Source organism: Scyliorhinus torazame, chromosome 4 (assembly GCF_047496885.1).
Source record: "Scyliorhinus torazame isolate Kashiwa2021f chromosome 4, sScyTor2.1, whole genome shotgun sequence".
NCBI lineage: Eukaryota > Metazoa > Chordata > Chondrichthyes > Carcharhiniformes > Scyliorhinidae > Scyliorhinus > Scyliorhinus torazame.
In genome coordinates, this window is record NC_092710.1 from 234,890,755 (window position 1) to 234,916,348 (window position 25,594).

General features: G+C 46.2%; 1 protein-coding gene across 4 annotated transcripts in view; it reads right to left on the reverse strand.

Annotated features, from left to right (window-relative positions):
• The window catches only part of slc35f6 (solute carrier family 35 member F6), a 44,455-nt gene that overhangs the window by 5,946 nt on the left and 12,915 nt on the right, over positions 1-25,594 (reverse strand). For all 4 annotated transcript variants that reach the window (XM_072499492.1, XM_072499494.1, XM_072499495.1 and 1 more), the window contains exons 2-5: positions 11,398-11,470; positions 9,931-10,102; positions 7,104-7,319; positions 6,839-6,949 (exon numbers count right to left, since the gene is read on the reverse strand). In XM_072499492.1, coding sequence (XP_072355593.1) covers positions 6,839-6,949; positions 7,104-7,319; positions 9,931-10,102; positions 11,398-11,470 — 572 coding nt within the window. The remainder of the gene's footprint in view (positions 1-6,838; positions 6,950-7,103; positions 7,320-9,930; positions 10,103-11,397; positions 11,471-25,594) is intronic.

The following is a 25,594-nucleotide window of genomic DNA, read 5'->3' on the forward strand; positions in this document are numbered from 1 at the left end:
TCTTACATTCTCTGATCATCCATGGTTCTCTGGCTTGTTACTCCTTCCTATCATCCGAGAGGGAACATGTTGGGCCTGTACCCTCCCCATTTCCTCTTTAAACACCTCCCATTGCTCTTCTGTAGGTCTCCCCACCAGTAACTTGTTCCAATCTACCTTGGCCAGATCCTGCCTTATTTTACTAAAGTCTGCTCCCCCCCCCCCCCCCCCCAATCCAAGACGTTTTTCTGCAATTTGTCCATAACAAACTTAAACTACACCATGTTGTGGTCGCTATCACTAAAATGCTCCCCCACCATCACATTAACCACTTGTCCAGCTTCATTCAAGATACAGAACTGGCTAGGTCATAGAAGGCAGAGTAGTAGCAATGGAAGGGTGCTTTTCTGATTGGAGGGCTGTGACTAGTGGTGTTCCGCAGGGATCAGTGCTGGGACCTTTGCTGTTCGTAGTACATATAAATGATTGAGGAAAATGTAACTGTTCTGATTAGTAAGTTTGCAGACGACACAAAGCTGGGTGCAATTGCGGATAGCAATGAGGACTGTCAAGAGGATACCGCAGGATTTAGATCCTTTGGTGACTTGGGCAGAGAGATGGCAGATGGAGTATTATCCAGACAAATGGGAGGTAATGCATTTTGGGAGGTCTAATACAGGTAGGGAATATACAGTGAATGGTAGAACCCTCAAAAGTATTGACAGTAGAGAGATCTAAGTGTACAGGTCCACAGGTCACTGAAATGGGGCAACACAGGTGGAGAAGGTAGTCAAGAAGGCATGCTTGCCTTCATTGGCTGGGGCATTGAATATAAAAATTGACAAGTCATGTTGCAGCTGTATAAAGCCTTAGTTAGGCCACACTTGGGAGTATATAGTGTTCAATTCTGGTCGCCACACTACCAGAAGGATGTGGAGGCTTTAGAGAGGGTGCAGAAGAGATTTACCAGGATGTTGCCTGGCATTAGCTATGATGAGGTTGAATAAACTTGGTTTGGTCTCACTGGAACGACGGAGGTTGAGGGGGCGACCTGATAAGAGGTCTATAAAATTATGAGGGGCATAGACAGGTGGATAGTCAGACTTTTCCCCAGGGTAGAGGGGTCAAAGGTTTAAGGTGCAAGGGGAAATGTTTAGAGGAGATGTACGAGGCAAGTTTTTATTTATTTATATATAAACAGAGGGTAGTGGGTGCCTGGAACACACTGCCGGAGGTGGTGGTGGAAGCAGGGGCACCTTGACAGATACATGGATAGGATGGGAATAGAGGGATACGGACCCCGGAAGTGTAGAAGATTTTAGTTTAGACGAGCAACATGGTCGGCGTAGGCTTGGAGGGCCTGTTCCAGTGCTGTACATTTCTTTGTTCGTTTGTTGTTGTATTCCCCAGAATTAGGTCCAGCACTGCACCATCCCTTGTTGGACCCTCCACCCACATGTTGAGCTTAAAAATTCTCTTGTATATATTTTACGAACTCTGATCCATCTATGCCCTTAACACAATGACGATCCCAGTTAATGTTGGGAAAGTTGAAATCATCCACTATAAGTACCCTATTATTTTTACACACTTCTGTAAATTGCGCACATATTTGCTACTCAATTTCCTGCTGACTGCTGGGGGTCTATATTAAACACCTACCCATGTGGATGTCCCTTTTTATTCCTGAGCTCTAACCATAAAGCTTCATCAACTCCACTCCCAAGATATCACCTCTCCTTACTGCAGTAATTGACCCCCCTCCCGAAGATTCTGTATCCTGGGATGCTGTCAATCCTGACCCCTCATTCTTCAACTACATCTCCGTGATGGCTACTATCATAATTCCACATGTCAAACCTTGTACTTCTTATCCGTTTTACCTGTGATACTCCAGGCATCAGCCTCCTCTTACTGCTGAAACTTACTACCCCTGTATTCCCTCTGACTTCATGCGGGCAGGCAAGATAAATCAAAGGGACTGCAAGACATTTTTATAACATGCTTTCATGACAGCTTCCTGGAAAAATACATGGTGGATTGAATTAGGGGTCAAGATATTTTAAAGAGCTAGTATTATGTAGTTGCAGAGCTAATTAGTAACCTCTTAGCAAAAGATCCTCTCCTGTAGAGTGCAACATACCATAGTTCAAAGCAAGGGCCTCCAAGCAAGGGCCTCCAGTGAAAGCAAAGCCAATCCCATAAGTATGAGGGGGGAACTGGGCAAGGTTGATGCTAACTAAGGAGCCCAAGTATGGCAGTCAATTGTCCTGGGAAACTTTTAAAAGAAAACTAAAAGAAAAGTGTTCAAAAATATTTAATTATAAAACAAAAATTCAACAGGATCCATCCATGGTTCACTAGAAGTTAGCGGTTTGTGCAAAGACAGTAGTAAGCCAGAGATTTAGGAAAGCTTTTAGAACCAGAGTGTGATCACAAGAGTTGATTGAAAAAAATATATAAACGGGAAAGATGGAAGAGGAGTAAACAAGCCTCGAATAAGAAAGTGCTGCGTGCATTGCCATGATCACATTGAATGGTCTCCTCCCGAGGCGGAGTGTCAGAGATTAATAAAAGGTGCAGTGCACAAGAAAATCCTGCAAGGGAAACACAAATATGTAGGATATTTTAAAAACCTTGTATCCAAATGCATGCAGTGTTCAGAATAAGGTCAATGAGCTGACAGCACAAAGAGACATATGGGTATGGGGATTACTGAAAAATGGATTGACAGGGTGGAGGTGGAATTGCTTTATTGGTTAAAGATGTCAAAGGCTGTATTAATAAATTATATTGGCCAAAATGTCCAATCTGGGTAAGAAATAAAACACAAGGGAAAAAACTGCCTTGGTAGGAGTAATTTAGAGTCCCCCCACCAATACTTACAAGTGGGCCGTAGTATAAACCAAGAAATAATGTGGGCTTGCGAGAATGGGCAATTTTAATATGCATATTGACTGGATTAACAAAATTGGCAAGGGTAGCCTCGAGGGAGATTTCAGAGTATTTGAGGGATTGTTTCTATAAGCAATAGGTTCTGGAGCCAACCAGGGAGCAGGCAATTTTAGGTTAATTATATAATGAGGAAGGGTTGATATTTTCCATTCAGGATCCTCTTGGAAGGAATGATCACAGCATGCTAGAATTTCAAATTCAGATTGTCTTAGACAGAGTGCCATACTAGAGTTTTAACAAAGGGCAGAGGTAATTATACAGATCTGAGGAGAGTTGGCCAAAGTAGACTGGGCACATAATGGAGGGACAATAGCAGATGTTAAGGGAGATATTAAATACCTCTCCAATTAAAGTACATTCATGAGAGAAAAAGAAATTGTGAAATTGTAAAATAAGGGAGAAAAATGTTCCATGGCTAAACAAGGATGTCAAGGTAGACAGAAGGCAAAAACTAGGGCATAGCATACTGCTCGTGGTAAGTTGGAGGACTGGGAGAACTTTAAGGTTCAGCAAAAGGCTAATAAAAATAAAACCAAAGAGAAGATGAACAATAAAAGGAAACAGCAGAAAACAAAACTACCAAAAGCTTCTACATAAGTATTGAGGAAGGGAATAGCTAAAGTAAATGTTGGCCCTTTAGAGGATGATACTGGTGAGGTAATAATGGGGAACACAAGCAAAAGTGCCTCGGTCTTCATGGCAGAAGATAATTTTTAAAATTCCAAAAACAAAGTTAATACAGAGGAACATTGGTGCAATAACCATCACAGGGAGACAGTATTGAATAAACGGATGGGATTAAAGCAGACAAGTCTCTGGGACCTGATGGCCTGCATGCTAGGGTATTAAAAAGGAGGTGGCAGCAGAGATTGTGGAAGCATTGGTTGTTAAGATATTTCAGAATTCTGTGGATTCGGATTCTGGAAGGGTCCCGGTGGATTGGAAACACACTAATGTGATGCTCCTATTCAAAAGAGGCAAACGTAGGAAATTATAGACCAGTTAGCTGAACCTCTGGTGGGCAAGTTGCTGGAATCAATCATTTAATGTCGATAAGTGCGAGGTTATCCATTTTGGCTGAAAAATAGAAAGGCAAGTTATTATCCAAATGGAAAGCAGATTCAAAATGAGTCTGTGCAGAGAGACCCGGGTGTCTTTGTTCATGTATTGCAAAAAGTCAGCAAGGCAAATGGAATGTTAGCGTTTATTGTACACATCTGGAATACAGTGTCCAGTTTTGGTCTCGTTAATTGAGGGAGGATGTGGTGGCATGGAGGCAATTCAGAGGAGCGGGGCTTGTTGGGGGGGGGGGGAATGTACGAAGAATTAAACAGTTTGGGCTCATATTTCGCTGGAGTTTAGAATGAAGAGAGGGGATCTGACCTCAGTACATAAAATACTAAAGGGATTGATAAAGTAAGTAGACCAACATGTTCCCCCTTGTGGGCAATCTAGAACGAGAGGTCACAGATTTAAGTTGAGTTTGTAGATTTAAAATGGACATGAGGAATACTTCACAGAGGATGGTGAAATCGGAGTCATTAAATCGTTTCAAGAAGGAGATAAGAAGAAGATAGGTATAGTTCAGATTTTTAAAAAACAGGTTAAAGGGATATGGGTAACTGGTGGATTTGAAACCAGCCATGATCTGCTAGAGGGACTGAATTGCCCACTTCTGCACCCATGTTCCCACTCCCATTAGGTTAATTTGTACTCTGTTCCTCATTTGGTAGTGGGACAGTGCAAAGGGCAGCAAAATTCATGGATACAAAATGTGCAGCTTTTCAGATTCAACATAGGATTCAGGATTCAACATTATACATAGAAAATAGAAGCAGAAGGAGGCCATTCAGCCCGTCGAGCCTGCTCCACCATTCATTATGATCACGACTGATCAAGTTCAAAACCCGGATCCTTGGGTAGCACGGCGGCAGTGGTTAGCACAGCTGCCTCGCAGCACCAAGGTCCCAGTTTGATCCCAGCTCCGGGTCACTGTCCTTGTGGAGTTTGCACATCCTCCGTGCTTGCGTGGGTTTCACCCCCACAACCCAAAGATGTGCAGGGTAGGTGGATTGGCCACGCTAAATTGCCCCTTAATTGGAAAAAATGAATTGGGTATTCTAAATTAAAAAAAAAAAAGAAAATGCAGAAAAAAACCCAAATCCCTCCTTCCCACTATATCCCTTGAGCCCCAAGAGCTATTACCTAATTTCCTCGACATTTCACAACGTTTTGGCCTCAACTATTTAAGAGGTAGCGCATTCCTCAGATTCACCATACGCTGGGGTGAAGAAATCTGGGGTGAGGAAATCTTTCCTCACCCCAGTCCAAAAAGGTTTACCCCTTATCCTCAAACTATGACCCCCTGCCTAGTTCTGGACTCCCCCACCATCAGGAAGATCTTTCGGAATCAGCATTTTCTAAATTACTAGGAGATCCCCTCTCCACTATCTAAACTCTAATGAATATAATCCTAACTGACAGTACAGCCATCATCAGCTTGGTAAACCTTTGCAATCACTCCACAGCAAGACCTTCTGCCTCAGATAAAGACACCAAAACTGCACATAATACTCCAGATGTGGCCTCACCAATGCCTTGTACAATTGCAGTGAAACATTGCAGTGAAACATCCCTACAGTAAAACATCCCTATTCTTATACTCAAAATCCTCTTGCTAGAATGGCCAACATCCCCCATTTGCCTTCTTTACTGCCTGCTGTAACTGCACACGAGGATACCAAGGTCTCAAGAGTATCCACCTCTCAATTTACACCCAAATAATAATCTGCCTGCTTACATTTCCTACCAAAATGGGATAAACTCACATTTATCACATTATACTGCATCTGCCACGCATGTACCCTCTCTCAGCCGGTCTAAATCCCACTGAAGCTTCTCTGCATCCTCCAGAGTCCACAATCCCACCCAATTTTGTATTATCTGCAAATTTGGAAATAATAGCCAAATCATTAATATGCAAGTGAACAGTTGGGGTCCTAGCACAGACCCCTGCAGTATCCCACTAGTCATTGCCTGCCAACCCAGTAATTCCAACTTTTTGCTTCCTGTCTGCTAATCAGCTTTCGATCCATCATCTCAAGACACTACTCATATTCCCATGCACTTTAACTTCACAGTTAAGGAATCTACTGTGGGGCAGCACGGTGGCGCAGTGGGTTAGCCCTGCAGCCTCACGGCACCGAGGTCCCAGGTTCGATCCCGGCTTTGGGTCACTGTCCGTGTGGAGTTTGCACATTCTCCCAGTGTTTGCGTGGGTTTCGCCCCCACAACCCAAAGATGTGCAGGCTAGGTGGATTGGCCATGCTAAATTGCCCCTTAATTGGAAAAAATGAATTGGGTACTCTAAATTTATATATATATTTAAAAAAAGAATCTACTGTGGCAGTGTTCTAACAAAAATCCATTAACTTGACATAATGAAACCAAAAATCACCAGAAGGATTAAGGCTGCTGGTACAATAGCAGGTGCAGAGTGCTTGATGCCAATATTAGGCCAGTAAAGTGTAATTATCCCCACAGCTAAACTCACTCGCATATACTACCACACAAGTGAATTGAAGGAGGCTGCCTATTGAAGGAGGCTGCCTACTGAAATGCCTTGCCTTTGGTGCAACAACAACTTCACCCCCTGGATTAATCTCCCCCTCCAAAAAAGCTATTGACTAAATGAATTGGGCTAGAGTCCATGATTAAGCAACACACAAGCCATCTGATCCACAGTTTAGTTATTGCACTACTATACATATTCCCAGCCATATTATTCATACAAATCTCAAACAGATTTGACATTTAGCGAGATCAAGTTAAAAATATTCCACCACAATCACAAACATGGACATTCTCTCTTGTATAAAAACGAAATTGTCATTTGTCACTATACCTTCTGTACCCACAGCTTGAAGTGGGTGGACATCATGTTTATAAACAAATTTCTCCTCTAGCACCATCTGAATAGCCACAATGATCTGTGCTACAATGATTAGGAGGTCTCCTATGTAGTAAAAAGGAATAGTTTAAAGAAAGGACTAAAGTCAGAAAATTACTGCTGCAAAATTCCAATCTGGGGTGAGGAAGCTCCCACCAATGTGAAGGAGCAGAAAATGCCACCCCGGTGTTAGAAAGGTACACGAAGCATACTTAATTACCTGTTAGAACCTGAGATAGTTTGTGCTTTTCATCATGATTTCCACTGACAAAGTCTGCCAGCCCTACTACCACAAGGCCACAAATGGTAAGAAAAATCCCAACCCACTGGCTGGTTATTAAACGACGGCCCAAGAAAGCAACGGAAAGTAAGCCAGTGAAGATGACAACAGCTCCACGTAGCATCTGGAAGCTGGAGGCACTCGTCAAGTTTAAAGCTGAAAGATAAAAGGAAAACTATGTACAGGAATGTGCATTTCAATGTATGGGCCTGATTGATTACAGACGTACCAGGCTAGATACTTCAAGACGAACAATTTATGCACTATTCCCACCTGGTATACCCAACATTCAGCATCTAAAATAAAAGGGGGAGGGGGACAGGATGAGGAATACAACATTGCGATTGAATCAATTGAATATAAAAACACAGCCCGTCCATCCACTGAGTAGGGATGATGACTTTTTGTAAAAAATAATTTTAAGTATTCAATTCATTTTTTCCAATTAAGGGACAATTTAGCGTGGCCAACCCTCCTATCCTGCACATCTTTTGGGTCATGGGGGCAAAACCCACGCAAACACGGGGAGAAAGTGAAAACTCCACACGGACAGTGGCCCAAAGCCAGGATTGAACCTGTGACCTAGATACCGTGAGGCAACTGTGCTAACCACTTGCACCACCGTGCTGCCCTGTGATGGACATTTCTTTTCCCTTTATATTAACCAAAGACTGAAGGCACATGAAATATTAGTGGAATTGCAAATCATTTTAACTTGCTCTCGTTATTTTTTTTTAATTTTTTATAAATGGTCATAGGAGCAGAGTAACACTGACACAAACTCAACTCTGATCTCCATGGTGATCTCGCTGCTTCAAGCGTGCACATTCGCCAAGAGTTACTTGTTCCACTTGGTGGTAACCCTACAAAATCACATTGGACAGCCCTAAAGGTCAGCAATAAATTATCTATCGAGTGCCATGTCATGTGGGTCGAATAGAAAATCATTGGTGACCTCAAAAAGTGAAATGAACACTAGCTAAAAGCAGCCTGTCAATAGGAAAAAACAGAAAATGTAAAATGCATCTAGAAATAAGCACTCCAAAATTTAACAGAACTCATTCCCCGATAACTGGAACTTCACTTTCATGATTCAGGAGCAGATAAAAAGAAATGAAATTTGCAAGCTGAAAACCTAGAATACAATTTACATACTGCTCGTCTTGCAACCGCTGTCATTTTATTGCTATGCCAACTCCAGTACATCCAAATGGTCAATTTTACTCAGCACCAATATGTCCTGAATGCATTCAATTGGTGAACATTTGAGCTCATTTGCTGTTTGTTCCTGGCGATTCAGTAACAAAATACTATAGCCCAAGTCAGATGGACCAATTCCCGATCTGTGCATCAGTCAAGTGCTGAACTGGAGCACAGAATAGCCAACTGGATCAGTTCGTAAACAAATTGCTACAAAACATTGTATAATGCTGGAAGTGGCCAACATGACAAGTCAGGTGTAATGGCTCAAACAAAGCACATGAACTGAAGACCCAAATTATTTGGCAAGGATGCACAGCAGAAACCATTTATTTCAGTTGTTTCCACATCAGTCAGACAATTTGGCAGCATGGCTAATGCTGTTGACCAGAACACATCCCAATTCTTTGAAATAGAGTGGTTGGACAACAATACTGCTAAAGATTAAAAGACGCGATTTACCCAAATGGATCAGAGTCTCGTAACATGTGATCAGCCAGAGGAACACCACGCTATCGAACACCCATTCGGGTAGGTTGGGAGCCTCAGCAGGGAACACGCAGCTGATGCCAATCCCTTTTTTTTTTTGCACTGTGGAGCTCCAGAACAGAGACGCCATGTTTAAATGGTGCCCCAATCTCTCGACACTTAAATCACCCCCTCAGCCCAACTCACCCAAGGGAGTCCTCAGGGGCTTCCTGCACAGCACCTGCACAAGTCACCCCCAGCCCAGTCCACAGCATGGGGAAAAATGCCAGCTTGGCATTGCCAGGGTATCACCTTGTCCAGAGGGCAAGCACCTGGGGGCCTCTGATCCCCTGGGAGCACCCCCATGAGTGCCCGGAGCACCCCCATGAGTGCCCTTCTACCTGGTCCCTGATTGTGGAGACCAGCACTGAACGGTACTTGCCAGAGATGCCCAAGGCAAGGTAGTTAGGTCCCACGCCTGGAGTAGATTGTGGGAATGCATATCAAGAGCAAAACTAGCCGTCTTACTAATATATAGATTTGCAAAAAAGTGATCCCACCCACAACGGACTGGATTCACATTGCGACATCTTCTGGGCAGCACGGTAGCAAGCACTGTGGCTTCCCAGCGCCAGGGTCCCAGGTTAGATTCCCCACTGGGTCAGTCTGTGCGCAATCTGCATGTTCTCCCCATGTCTGCCTGGGTTTCCTCCAGGTGCTCTGGTTTCCTCCCACAGTCCAAAAGATGTGCAGGTTAGGTGGATTGGCCATGCTAAATTGCCCTTAATGTCCAAAAAGGTTAGGAGGGGTTATTGGGTTACAGGGATCGGGTGGGAGTGAGGACTTAAGTGAGTTGGTGCAGACTCGATGGGCCGAATGGCCTCCTTCTGCACTGTACGTTCTATGAAATAGTGTTTGATCTCGCAAGACATGGTAAACTTAGTAGATCCTGGAAGAGGAATCTCTCAGCTGCACCACCTTTTGGGTACAACACAGCCAGTAGATCTCACCCGTAATGTTTTTAAATATCAAAAAAGATTTCATGGCATAATTTTGCCATGCACATGTTTGCCAAATACTGGCAGTCCGCAGGTCTTACCAATGTACATAATGCTGGTGGCTGTCATGTCACACAGTGCTGGTGGTAGGAAAAGGAAGGAGTTGAACTTCCTTACAGGAGCCATCTGTGGTTCAGTTCTTCGGCGATCATGACATAAAATCATGTAGAATACAGCTAAACAGGAGACTTCCCCAAGGAACATTCCCACCGCCTGCAAGAGACAAAAAAAAGCCCAATGAGGACGCATTAGACTTTATGCATTCTGAGCTCTGCAAAATTGGCTTTCAGGCTTCTTCCATTCACTTCAGATCTCGTTCAGTGGGCAGGATATGTCATTAGGCACAACCCTGCCTTATGCTGCTTTGTAACAGCAAGGCAATCTGTTCCGCCATCAAGACCAGGTACTCAGCATGTAATCCAACCAATATTTTAGGGACATACAGAGGGAGTGCAGCACTGTCTTTCAGATGGGACCTTCAGAGGCATTGTCATGGAATGGTTACAGTACAGAAGGCGGCCATTTGGCCCATCTGTAATGTCTGTGCTGTTTCGGCACCTCACCTGCTTCCACGTATTGTCAAACAGAAAATATTTTCCCCAAGCTGTTTTACACATGGAAAACATTCAAAAATAAGGCACTAAAATGCAACTGTTGGTGGGGGGCCTAATTTGGGACAGAAAGGTGATGCTTTTGAAAGCAAAAAATGGAACAGAGTAAGTATTTGCAGGGCAGTGTGGGACAGGATGCTGCTGTAGGCAAGGTTTGTTTAAAAGATGCAGGTCAAAGGAGACAAGGGGCAAAATATTGGGCTTGGAATTAACAAGATCCTTCATTTCAGCAAAATGCCCAAGTACATGTGGACCGCCCCAATGTCGGCACGCGATTCTCCGCAGAGCATCGGCGCCGGCATGGTTGGCGCGGCGCCAGTCAGGGCCGCTCTAAGTGGCCGGCCGCCGATTCTCAGCCTGGGATGGGCCGAGCGGCCGTTGTATAATAAAATTTTTTTTTTTTTGAAAAAAAAGAGTTCCACCGGTGCCGTCCACACCCGCTCTCAGCCGGCGGGAACTCTGCGTGGTAGGGTCGAGGGGGCAGCCTGTTGGGGGGGGGGGGGGGGGGGGGGGGGGGGGAGTCCGATGTGGCCTGGCCCACAAACGGGACCCACCGATAGGCACGCCAGCCTCTCTGGCTGGGGGCCTCCTTCCTTCCGCGCCGGCCCCTGTAGTCCTGCGCCATGTTGCGTCGGGGCCGGCACATTGAAGGAAGCCACTGCGCATGCACGCGTTGGCGCCGGTGCCACTGTGCATGAGTGGATCCTACGGCGCCTATTTGACGCCGGGGTCAGCCGCTGGAGCTTGTAGGGACCAGAATTGCTGATCCTGTGTTGACACCGTCGAGAGACGCAACGGCGTTTCCGACAGCATCAACACGAATCCTCTGGATCACAGAATCCTCTGGATCACAGAATCCCGCCCAGCAATGCTGATCATTAGTTAGTGCGTACTTACCTGAAGGAAAGGATGATTGAATAAGTGTTTCTGTGACCCATTGCAACCTTCAGCTCGGAATCCATCGGCCCACCTGGGAAAATTAAAGCAAAGAAAATTGTACAAATGTAACTAGAGTTTTTTGCAGGATACCAGCAAGGGGGCTAGACAATTATCTTCAGCATCCAGGTTACTGGAGAAGTAGGAGGTTGAGTTATAAGCATTGAGAAATATTCAGATTCAGAAGATTCATCCAGTCAGCTGATGATGGAAGCAGAAAAGTTAATTTATTTTAAAGAGTGGGAAGTATGACAGATTTCTAAAAGAGGCCAGTTTGAAACTGGCAATGGAAGTAGTTCCCTTTTTTTTTACAAAAAAGGGAGGCCGACAATGCAACCCTGATAGCACCAGGGAGCCTCCATGACCAAGCTTGATACACAACTTAGTTAACTGTTGACAGCCTTAGGGAAGGGGTGGGGCAGTGAAGAGACATGAAGCTTCAGGGACCTACACGGTTGAAGAAAGATTCCGTACTTCAATGAGAATGTCCATTTCTATACAATTTAACAAGTATTCAAGACCAAAACGGGGATTTGTCCTTAGGAAAATAGAGCACTTGGTTTACCCTGGTCTTGCTAATGTCATACAGCAGGTTTATTGTCCAGCTGTTGACTATATCAGTCACTTGGAAGTACATAACTGGAGTATGGGGGTGTCAGGACAGATGCAAGAATTCAAAATTTCAAAGGGAACGAAATCCACTGCAATTGGCATACCACCGCAACCGGTCCTCAGCAGACGCCATCTCCCTGGCCCGACACTCATCCCTAGAGCATCCCGACAACAAGGACTCCTACATCAGACTATTTATTGACTACAGCTCTGCCACCATAATACACGCACACACACAACCCATCTACAAGTTTACTGACGATACGACCATAGTGGGCCGGATCTCAAATAACGACGAGTCAGAATACAGAAGAGATTGAGAACCTAGTGGAGTGGTGCAGCGACAAAAGTCTATCTCTCAATGCCAGCAAAACTAAAGGGCTGGTCACTGACTTCAGCAAAGTAAGCAGTTTCAAATTCCTAGGGTTACACATCTCAAAAAAATCTGTCCTGGTCCACCCACGTCGACACTACCACCAGAAAAGCACAACAGCGCCTATACTTCCTCAGGAAACTAAGGAAATTTGGCATGTCCACATTAACCCTTACCAACTTTCACAGATGCACCATAGAAAGCATCCTATCAGGCTGCATCACAGCCTGGTATGGCAACTGCTCAGCCCAGGACCGTAAGAAACTTCAGAGTCGTGTACACCGCCCAGTCCATCACACGAACCTGCCTCCCATCCATTGACTCCATCTACACCTCCCGCTGCCTGGGGAAAGCAGGCAGCATAATTAAAGATCCCTCCCACCCAGCTCACTCTTCAGGCAGGAGATACAGAAGTCTGAGAATACGCATGAACAGATTCAAAAACAGTTTCTTCCCCATGGTTACCAGACTCCTAAATGACCCGCTTATGGATTGACCTCATTAACGCTACACCCCTGTATGCTTCACCCGTTGCCGGTGTTATGTAGTTACATTTGTATACATAGTGTTGCCCTATTATGTATTTTCTTTTATTTTCATGTGCTTAATGATCTGTTGAGCTGCTCGCAGAAAAATACTTTCCACTGTATCTCGGTACACGTGACAATAAACAAAATCCAAATCCATAAGGAAAACAAAAGGGCGCCAATTGGGCGAGGAGAGAATGCACGAGGGAATTATTATTCTCCAGGTTTTTAAAAATCAAAAAAAAACAATAGCTGCCCAGGCTTTTTTGCCGATGGAGGACACATCCTGGGAGTTTCCAGCAAGCACAAGTGAGCCAAATTGCAAGTCCAAATGTTCTGGAATTGGTGGTTGGTGTAAACACACTGGATTGTTTTTTGCTAGCAGAGGGTCTGCCTATGCCAACAGCCAAAGGGATGAGCTATTTGATATCCTGTAGGATAGCAATCCCTTTCTTGGCATCAAACTTGCACGATCATCAAATGGCTCAGGCCTCATTTACATGATTTGTGTTTTGATTTTTAAAATTTTTTTTAAAAAAGGCTAGTCGTGTAGCATGTGGAGCTACAGGAATGCCAATGCATATATTGACCTGCATATCGGCTGGTGGTAGACAACATTGGCAAATCACATTGAAGAAAGGGATCGGGATTTGGTTAGATGAGCACAGGATGGAGTGCATTAGGTGGGTGAGAAAATTCTCACATGTAACTGCAGATTCAAGTAGTAATCATAAATATGCAAGAAGTCATTTAATTTAAAATTTGTGTTTCTTGTGGAAACAAGCAAAAACGTCAGCAAGAGCTGGGGCTCGAAGGGATCCTGTGAAATTTTTTTTGGGTGTACATGGTGTTGCTACAGCCAAACTGCACAAGTGTCTGAACACATGATCAATGAATGCAAATGGTGGTGCATCCAACTTGCAGTGATGTAGTGACATGTGCATTAGTGAATAGGTTCACACTGTCAAATGGACTAAAGACATGTTTATTCTACAATTAATCAATTCCAAGATCAGTTGGACCATGTAGCTCACAGGGTGGCTCGAAGCTACATATATTCCTATGCAGGGACCTGTCCAAGCATTGGACCTTTCTTGGAATGAAACAAAATACCTGGGGGACAGTAGTTCCTGGTGAATTCTCCACAGCAACCGTGATCAGTTGACTTGGTCAAATCAATCAGCATGGTTTTCTTTTGCAGTATATATGGTGCATTCCTTAAATTTGGTATGGTGTCTATCCTGACGAGTGCAAGAATTTCAACCGTATGGCTTCCTTTTCAACACTGATGGGAAAGTACTGTCCAATAACTTATTCCAAAACAACTAACAACACTGGGGGTGGGGGGCAAATTGAGAATGGAAAATGACACCATGGCATTTTTGGTTCTACACAGCCGCAAATATGGTATTTCAATATTCACTCCTGCCCTTCCGATTTTCAAAACTTAATTTAGTGCCATTACATTGGATGCCCTGGATGCCCTCTCTCAACCCACCACCCAGTTGCACTTTTGTCACTTGTAATTTTTCTGCTTGCGGTCATAGTACATAGAGCGGAACACAGAAAATACATCACATGAACAGTGGATTAGGAAGTGGGAAGAGCCATGAACTCCATGTCACTCAAGATTGGGATATTTATTATGTGGAGATGCTGGCGTTGGACTGGCAAACCTGTTGGACTTTAACCTGGTGTTGTAAGACTTCTTACTGGGATATTTATTAGCAGGGTGTTGATGCAGAGAACATAATTGTTGCTTTTTTTCCCCTCCCCAGACAACATCTCCAGCAGTGGAAATCCCCAGCACCAAATATAAAGGTGGAAGTTGCAAATCATCATCACAGACGACACAGCAAGCAAAAATATCAATGCATACATGGATTATGTGAAGGAAAGGAATACTGCAAGGATTGTCAGCAATTTCTTTTGAGAAAAATGCAAGATAAGGTATTAGGAGCAGCAGTAGGCAATTCAGCCATTACAGCCTTCTCCGTCTCCGCCATTCAATCAGATCATGTTGATCTCTTCAACTGGTTTATCAAAAATGTATCTATCTCAACAATAGAAAAGTAGTTTGCTCAACAGGTGGAGAAGCTACAATGGGCAATTGCTAAACGAGATCCAATCTCTTATTAGCTTGCAATACATTCTAGCACCTCGTGGGGAAAAGAAAATCCCTGCAAGATTAAACAAATGGATTTTCAGCCATAAACCAAGGGCCTCTTGGGAGGTGACTGCACTCCTGTGGTTTAAACTGGTTCTTCCAGTAAAAATAGCACAATGCCAAGTATATTTCTTTACTACCTACGAGCAAAAGAAGCCAATTGCATTCATTCTACACTCCCTGCAGTCATAAAGCAAAACTAGGCAGCTGACTTAATTGCATCATCGTTCACTCTACGAATATTACTTGGTCAGCAATTATGTAGGAAACTCAATAAAACTTCCAGGTCTACTTTGCTGCTTGGGATTAGATGCGTGTGAACATTTCAGATGCATCAGCAAGATGTTTTTGTTTGACTGACAATCCCTTGCTTGCTCTTAAAAGGCACTGTTAGATGCTCCAGTGTGGAATTGTAACAAACATATTCTCCAAGTAGGCCCAACTATCAGAGTAAATCTGACCCGATACCAGATTAAATCAGAACTTCAGTCATAGGATTTACAGTGCAGAAGGAAGCCATTCAGCCCATCGAGTCTGCACTGACCCTTAGAAAGAGCACCCTACCCCCATAACCCCACCTAACCTTTTTGAACACCAAGGGCAAAGGCCAATCCATCTAACCTACACATCTTTGGATTGTGGGAGGAAACCGGAGAAAACCCCACGCAGACACGGGGAGAACACGCAGACTCCTCACAGACCGTGACCTAAGCTGGGAATCAAACCTGGAGCTGTGAAGCAACAGTGTTAACCATTGTGCTACCGTGCCGCCCTTAAGGGTAACAGAAAATTCTATTCTATATACCAGCCACTAGAATCCATGTGCCACGCCAAAACAAGTTAACCTAGTGAACAAAAAGCAGAATTTCATATCACCATTATGTAATGTGAAAGATGCCTTGGGCCAGGATGGAGTAAAAGTGCTAGGTACCTTGTATGTGTTGAGCGGATTGCCTGTTGCAAGCCGATTCTACACCTAGTTCTTGTGATGTACAAAACAAGTAAAATGTTTACCCTCCATTGTGAATCCCCATGAAGCATAACCATAGTCTGACCAGTTTACATCTCAGGATTATACTACAGAAGACAACTCATCCTACTGATGGCCATCAATTCAGTCGAGACAGTTTGTATCAAAGAACAGTGGCTTTAATCAACTAGATGTGTGCCAACCTGCAGCTTCTCCCACACGGAGAGCCTGTCTCAGATCGGCCTGTTATATACCTCCTCAGAGGGGCAGAGCCACAGGCAGAGCCAACAGCATCAACACAATTCAACAACAGCAGCAGTAATATATACACAATAGTGGATGTCGATGACAATAGTAATAATAGAACAACATTGAGTATATACACAATAGCCATACATGGCTCACCACATTCACCTCCTGTTAAAAAAAGTCTGGCGGGGTGAAGCGGGCTCATAGGAAGTCTCACAGGAGCCCGTATAGTCCGCTGCGAACGCCGCAGCCCCGGCTGCGGTGTGGGCACAGGTGTCGAGACCTTCGGCTCCGGGAGCATGTCGTGTTGGGGCCACAGCTGTTCTCTTTATATATTAACGATCTAGATGACGGGACTGGGGGCATTCTGGCTAAGTTTGCCGATGATATAAAGATAGGTGGAGGGGCAGGTAGTATGGAGGAGGTGGGGAGGCTGCAGAAAGATTTAGACAGTTTAGGAGAGCGGTCCAAGAAATGGCTGATGAAATTCAACATGGGCAAGTGCGAGGTCTTGCACTTTGGAAAAAAGAATAGAGGCATGGACTATTTTCTAAACGGTGACAAAATTCATAATGCTGAAGTGCAAAGGGACTTGGGAGTCCTAGTCCAGGATTCTCTAAAGGTAAACTTGCAGGTTGAGTCCGTAATTAAGAAAGCAAATGCAATGTTGTCATTTATCTCAAGAGGCTTGGAATATAAAAGCAGGGATGTACTTCTGAAGCTTTATAAAGCATTAGTTAGGCCCCATTTAGAATACTGTGAGCAATTTTGGGCCCCACACCCCAGGAAGGACATACTGGCACTGGAGCGGGTCCAGCGGAGATTCACACGGATGATCCCAGGAATGGTAGGCCTAACATACGATAAACATCTGAGGATCCTGGGATTATATTCATTGGAGTTTAGGAGGTTGAGGGGAGATCTAATAGAAACTTACAAGATAATGAATGGCTTAGATAGGGTGGATGTAGGGAAGTTGTTTCCATTAGCAGGGGAGACTAGGACCCGGGGGCACAGCCTTAGAATAAAAGGGAGTCACTTTAGAACAGAGATGAGGAGAAATTTTCAGCCAGAGAGTGGTGGGTCTGTGGAATTCATTGCCACAGAGGGCGGTGGAGGCTGGGACGTTGAGTGTCTTTAAGACAGAAGTTGATAAATTCTTGATTTCTCGAGGAATTAAGGGCTATGGAGAGAGAGCGGGTAAATGGAGTTGAAATCAGCCATGATTGAATGGTGGAGTGGACTCGATGGGCCGAATGGCCGTACTTCCGCTCCCATGTCTTATGGTCCTCACAACAGGGTCCTGGACAGGGCAACGGAGCAGGGGCGATGCTAATGGACCCAGGGAGGGATGTTGGTGTAGATGGAAGGAAAGCGGTGATGGTGGGCACGGGGGTACCCGCGGGAGCCAGGTCCCAGAGGGAGATTGTGTCCTGCCGTCCGACACGGTGTGGCACGTAGGCTTCGCATGGAGAGCTGGACCGTCTCGACCAGGGGGTTTGCCTTATGGCTCCTCACGTGTTTCCGGAGGAGGACAGCCCAGGTGTTGTTAGTCAGGACGGAAGCAAGACCCCAGAGATCGACGTCCTGGGAAAGACAAATAGTCGGTCGTGAGGGGTCTAGTTAGTTGCAGTACACAAGAGCAACCAGTTGGAGTGGAGCGCATCGGGAAGGACCTCCTGCCAGCGGGAGACTGGGAGACCTCAGGACCAGAAGGACGGCCTTCCAGACCGTAGCATTCTCCCTCTCCACCTGCCCGTTTCCCCGGGGGTTGTAGCTGGTAGTCCTGCTCGAGGCGATGCCCTTACTGAGCAGGTACTGACGCAGCTCCTCACCTCATGCAAGAGGCGCCCGATCACTACGTAAGTCGGGAAACCGAACAGGTGAAGTTGCTGCACAGGGCCTTGATGACAGTGGCAGCGGTCATGTCAGGGCATGGGATGGCAAAGGGAAAACGTTAGTACTCATCAACAACCTTGGGAAAGTGCACGTTACGGTCAGTGGAGGCGAGGGGCCCTTTGAAATTCATGCTGAGGCGTTCGAAGGGGCGGGAGGCCTTCACCAGGTGGGTCTTGTCTGGCCGAAGTGCAGTTTGCACTCTGCGTAGATTTGGTCATGGCCCTGAGCCTTGATGAAGTGGAGAAGCCGGGTGACCCCCGGGATGACAGAGATCATTGTGGATCGCCCGTAACCGGTCTGCTTGTGCGTTGGCGCAGATACCGCGGGACAGGGCATCTGGGGGCTCATTGAGCTTCCCAGGACGCTACAAGATCTCATAGTTATAGGCGGAAAGCTCGAACCCCCACCTCAAAATCTTGTTGTTCTTAATTTTGCCCCGCTGTGTGTTGTTAAACATGGAAGGCAACCGACCGTTGGTCTGTGAGGAGAGTGAATGTCCAGCCGGCCAGGTAATGCCTCCAATGTCACACAGCTTCTACTATGGCCTGGGCCTCCTTTTCGACAGAGGAGTGTTGACTCTCAGAGGCATGGAGAGTACGGGAAAAAAGGCGACAGGCCATCCTGCCTGGTTAAGAGTGGCTGCCAAGGCAAAGTCTGACGCATCGCTCTCCACTTAGAACAGGATGGATTCGTCCATAGCGTGCATCGTGGCCTTGGCAATGTCGGTTCTGATACGTTTGAAGGCCAGGCTGGCCTCAGCCATCAGGGGAAAAGTAGTGGACTTAAATAAGTGGGCAGGCTTGGGGCAGTGGGGAAGGGGGAGCTGCAGGAGGGGGCGCATGCGGACAGGGTCAGGCCCTAGGACTCCCGTTTTCCACGACATGGCCGAGGATGGCTAGCCAGGTTGTGCGGAAAACACATTTCTCCTTATTGTACGCCAAGTTAAAGGAGTTGGGCGTTGTGGAGGAATTTTCTAAGATTGGCGTCGTGGTCCTGCCCGCAGATGGTGACATTATCCAAGTACGGGAACGTGGCCCGCAGCCCGTACTAGTCGACCATTCGGTCCATCGTTCATTGGAAGACCGAAACCCCATTGGTGACGCCGAAGGGAACCCGGAGGAAAATGGAAGAGGCGGCCGTCTGCCTCGAAGGCAGTGTATTGGCGGTCCTCCGGGCGGATAGGGAGCTGGTGGTACGCAGACTTCAAGTCTACCGTGGAAAAGACTCGGTAGCGCGCAATCTGATTGACCATGTCAGATATGCGGGGGAGAGGGTACGCATCGAGCTGAGTGTACCGGTTGATTGTCTGACTGTAGTCGACTACCATCCGGTTCTTCTCCCCAGTCCTGACGACCACCACTTGTGCTCTCCAGGGGCTGTTACTGGCCTCAATGATCCCTTCCTTCAGGAGCCGCTGGACCTCTGACCTGATGAAGGCCTTGTCTTGAGCACTGTACCGCCTGCTCCGGGCTTACAGTCTGGGGTGAGGTTCGCGAAGAGCGAAGGAGGGGGGTGACCTTCAGGGTCATTCGGCTGCAGACGGTGAGAGGGGGCAGGGGTCCCCCGAACTTTGTCAGGCTTCGGAGGTTGCATTGAAAGTCTAAACCTAGTAGCAGCAGGGTCGCAGAGATGGGGAAGACGTAGAGCTTGAAATTGGCGTACTCAACGCCCTGTATCGCAAGGTTAGCGATGCAATACCCCTGGATCTGCACAGTGTGAGATCCGGAAGCAAGGGAGATGGTTTGAGAGACAGGGAGGAGCCGGAGGGAGCAGCGCCTTACCATATCCGGTTGGACGAAGCTATCCGTGCTCCCGGCGTCGAAGAGGCAGGACATCTCCTGTTCATTGAGTCATACGGTCATCATGGAGTTTTGAAGGTGATAAGGCCGGGACTGGCCGAGCTGCGGGTAGTGGCAGTGGCGGGATGGTCCCAACATGGCAACCCCGATGTGACGCACGTGGTGGGCGGCGTCAAGGATGTCGGCCAAAATGGCAGCCCCCACCGGTCGCACGTGGCGGACGGCGGTGAAGATGGCAACCAAGATGGCTGCCCCCAATGGTCGCACGATGCGTCAGAAGAGGGCGGACCCGGCAGGCATGATGCCACGCTGCAGGGTCTGTGAGCCTCAGACCGGGCAGGCTTTTGATTTTTGGACTTTAGGTCGGGCCAGACATACCTTAGCAAAGTGCCCTTTCTTGCCACATTCATTGCAGGTCACGTTGAGAGCTGGGCAACGCTGCCTGGGGTGCTGGCCCTGCCCGCAGAAGTAACAATACGGCCCTCCGGAGCTGGCAGGCTGCCACGCAGCGCAGGTATGGGGCACGCCCGGGTCGGGTGATGGCTGCGCCGAGGATGCCGCGTGGTCGGATGGAAAGGCCTCCATGCTCTGGAAGGCCACTTCCAGCGAGGTAGCTAGTTTCACCGTCCTAGAGGTCAAGGGACTCTTTCTCGAGAAGCCGTTGCCAGATGTAGCTGGACCGGATTCCTGCCACATAGGTGTCTCGGATCATCAGCTCTGCGTGCTGTACTGCCGTGGCAGTTACAACTCCGGACGAGTACCCTCAGTTCACGCAGATGTTCAGCCAGCGACTCACCCTGGCGCTGACGCCGCGTGGTCAGGAGGTGTCGTGCGAGTACCTCGTTCACTGGCCTCAAACGGTCCTTTGAGCAGCTCCACTGCCTCCATGGACGAGGCCGCGACCCTGATTAGCCAAAAAATCCTGTGGCTCACCCGGGGATTGAGGAGACTGAGTACCGGGGAGACCACGGCGGCTGAGAGCCGAGGTAGGCCTCGAAGCAACTGAGCCAATGCTTGAAGATAGCCATAGCTTCAGCTGCCTGCGGGTTGAGTTCAAGACGATCAGGTTTCAGAGCAGCGTCCATTGTGGGAAAAAAAACTGTGGTGTTGGGTGCTCTGGTGCACAGATGAGCCAACACAGTTGTATGTGGTACAACTCTATTTTATTATAACTCTTATAATACAGTTCGTTCTGGATACTCTGCACGTGCTGTCTCCCTGAGTGTGTTTGGTAGCAGATCTGTCCTGGCTATCCTCTCCAGCTAATACTGACCACCGGGGGTCGTGTCTGTGCTTTTATATCTTTGTCATTGGTTGTGGTGTTGTGTGTTCTGATTTGTCTGTTGGTGTGTCTATCATGATGTGTGTGTTTGAATATCATGACAAAAACTAGTTGATTAAATTGATGACCATCAATTCAGTCGAGACAGTTTGTATCAAAGAACAGTGGCTTTAATCAACTAGATGTGTGCCAACCTGCAGCTTCTCCCACAGGGAGAGCCTGTCTCAGATCAGCTGGTTATATACCTCCTCAGAGGGGTGGAGCCAACAGCAGCACACAATAATTCAACAGGAACAGTAACAGCAACAACAGGAAGTTAATACAATAGTAGATGTCGATGACCATAGTAATAATAGAACAACAGTGAGTATATACAATAGCCATATGTGGCTCACCACACCTACCATCTTAAAAAAACAGAAATTTTACTATTTAACTGCAAACAGCAAGAAAAAGATAGAATGCATGGCCTGCTTGGATGTAATCCCACTTCTCAAGATTGCACTAGGCAAAGCTACATGAATCCAGATTTACATTTCCTAGTTACTATATTGACCACTTCAGTGTCTGGAACCCACTGAGAGTCCCCTCAAGTTAAAGCACACTAGAAAAAAGGAAATTCATTACACACCTTTTATGCATTTCTAAAATAAATCAATGGTCTTTGGATTCTGTAAGGTGTTATCCAACTCAAATCATTCCAAGATTCAATGTGTGAAAGTGACTTTTATTGGGTGGTGATTATTTTGGCATGGGCATATCCCCAAGGAGTTCCAGCAAATTCAAGATTAATGCAAGATTGCCAAGAAACAACTTGCAGTTTCCACCAATTGAATACTCTACAGCTACTGAATTTAGCTGCAAGAGGTGGGCAGCACGGTAGCATTGTGGATAGCACAATTGCTTCACAGCTCCAGGGTACCAGGTTCGATTCCGGCTTTGGTCACTGTCTGTGCGGAGTCTGCACAGCCTCCCAGTGTGTGCGTGGGTTTCCTCCGGGTGCTCCGGTTTCCTCCCACACAGTCCAAAGATGTGCAGGTTAGGTGGATTGGCCATGATAAATTGCCCTTAGTGTCCAAAATTTCCCTTGGTGTTGGGTGGGGTTACTGGGTTATGGGGATAGGGTGGAGGTGTGGACCTTGGGTAGGGTGCTCTTTCCAAGAGCCGGTGCAGACTCGATGGGCCGAATGGCCTCCTTCTGCACTGTAAATTCTATGAAATAAGTTGGTACCCTGCTACATCCTCAAGCCTGGCAAAGGCATTTACTAGCCTTTGAAGCACTCACACCACAGAGTCGTCAAACTCTGTTTATTAAAGCAACTGCTGGCTCCAGAGTCTGGTTCTACATGAAGAACAGCTAGAAAATCTGAGTTGCTTACGCAATGGTCACAAACACTAATGAAGTTTGTGTACTGCAAGAGATTGGTCACTGGCTGTCAATGCAGTGATCAAACATGGGCCTAGGAGGACAATAAAAGCAGAAAGCATGAAATATAAAACGAACATCTACTGCAATATGTAGCTGTTTGTTTAGATCAGCTATTAATGGTTTCACTTCACCAACTCATTTAAATTATGTTCATCTTCCAATTCCAGCCTTTGCAGAAGCCCATCAACAGTCACATATTCACTTTGAAAGCATTTTTGGTAAAGCTATAGAATTGCCCTTCCCCCAACCCAATCAGGTGCTGAAAATGCTCACTTCCACTAACAGAGCAATGACCCAGATCTGCAACTATGGACTCGTGCTCGTGTTTTGAGAAGTTGCAAGTATGTCATCAGTGGCTTTAAAACAGTGGGTTTAAAACAGAAGGCTTGTCATGCACAAATTAGTTTGAAGTGGAATTAGGTACAGTAAGGTCACTTTAGAATAAGCAATTTCTATAGTTTCGGGAAGTGCATTAAAAAAAAGTCAAATGCCAATATTTGTGGCAAGCTTACACAATCTGCAGGTAGCCTATTCAGTTTACTGTTAACAAGTACTCAGTGGATGTTGCAAATTAAGAAGTTCAAACATCATTAAGATTTTTTTTTTAAATCTAAACTTGAGGGGAATGATCAATTCCACTCATCAATGGCCCTCTATCCAACCCCACTACTCCATTCTCCCTACCAACCCAGTATAAATCTGATCCTGGACACGATCCAGTGACCTAGTCACATCCAACTTGTGTGTTGGGACATGCCCGTTGAATCTGCAATGCTCAAAAAAAAACATCATGATCTGGATCTCCCCCTCGAGTGACATAGAACATTACAGCGCAGTACAGGCCCTTCGGCCCTCGATGTTGCACCGACCTGTGAAACTACTCTAAAGCCCATCTACACTATTCCCTTATCGTCCATATGTCTATCCAATGACCATTTGAATGCCCTTAGTGTTGGCGAGTCCACTACTGTTGAGGCAGGGCATTCCATGCCCTTACTACTCCGAGTAAAGAACCTACCTTGACATCTGTCCTATAGCTATCTCCCCTCAATTTAAAGCTATGCCCCCTCGTGCTAGACATCACCATCCGAGGAAAGAGGCTCTCACTGTCAACCCTATCCAATCCTCTAATCATCTTGTATGCCTCAATTAAGTCACCTCTTAACCTTCTTCAACGAAAACAACCTCAAGTCCCTCAGTCTTTCCTCATAAGATCTTCCCTCCATACCAGGCAACATTCTGGTAAATCTCCTCTGCACCCTTTCCAATGCTTCCACATCCTTCCTATAATGCGGCGACCAGAATTGCACGCAATACTCCAAATGCGGTCGCACCAGAGTTTTGTACAGCTGCAACATGACCTCATGGCTCCAAAACTCAATCCCTCTACCAATAAAAGCTAACACACCGTACGCCTTCTTAACAACCCTCTCAACCTGAGTGACAACTTTCAAGGATCTATGTACATGGACACCGAGATCTCTCTGCTCATCCACATTGCCAAGAATCTTACCATTAGCCCAGTACTCTGTCTTCCGGTTATTCCTTCCAAAATGAATCACCTCACTTTTCTGCATTAAACTCCATTTGCCACCTCTCAGCCCAGCGCTGCAGCTTATCTATGTCCCTCTAACTTGTAACATCCTTCCGCACGGTCCACAACACCGACTTTAGTGTCATCTGCAAATTTACTCACCCATCCTTCTACGCCCTCCTCCAGGTCATTTATAAAAATGACAAACAGCAGTGGCCCCAAAACAGATCCTTGTGGTACACCACTAGTAACTGGACTCCAGTCTGAACATTTCCCATCAACCACCACCTTTTGTCTTCTTCCAGCTAGCCAATTTCTGATCCAAACTGCTAAATCACCCTGAATCCCATGCCTCCGTACTTTCTGCAGTGGCCTACCGTGGGGAACCTTATCAGACGCTTTACTGAAATCCATATACACCACATCAACTGCTTTATCCTCATCCACCTGTTTGGTCACCTTCTCAAAGAACTCAATAAGGTTTGAGAGACACGACCTACCCTTCACAAAACCATGTTGACCATCTCTAATCAAATTATTCCTTTCCAGATGATTATACATCCTATCTCTTATAAACCTTTCCAAGATTATGCCCACAACAGAAGTAAGGCTCACTGATCTATAGTTACCGGGGTTGTCTCTACTTCCCTTCTTGAACAAGGGGACAACACTCGCTATCCTCCAGTCTTCTGGCACTATTCCTGTAGACAAAGATGACTTAAAGATCAAAGCCAAAGGCTCAGCAATCTCCTCCCTAGCTTCCCAGAGAATCCTAGGATAAATCCCATCCGGCCCAGGGGACTTATCTATTTTCACACTTTCCAGAATTGCTAACACCTCCTCCTTATGAACCTCAAGCCCTTCTAGTCTAGTAGCCTGAATCTCAGTATTCTCCTAGACAACATTGTCTTTTTCCTGTGTGAATACTGACGAAAAATATTCATTTAGCACCTCTCCTGTCTCCTCGGACTCCAAGCACAACATCCCACTACTGTCCTTGACTGGCCCTACTCTTACCCTAGTCATTCGTTTATTCCTGACATATCTATAGAAAGCTTTAGGGTTATCCTTGATCCTACCTGCCAAAGACTCCTCATGTCCCCTCCTGGCTCTATGGTCACCTAGTTATACGTTTGCCAGATTCTCCCAGCACCTGGAGACCTCGCCAGGGGGGCCATGTGGACCAGGCATAACAGCACCTAGGGAGGAGTTTCCCCAGCCGACACCCCCGGGTGGTCAGGGACAGGGCAGGGTGGCACCGCCAGGGTTAGGTCAGGGTGGTGGGGAAAAAGAGCAAAGATCAGGCAGCCAGGCAAA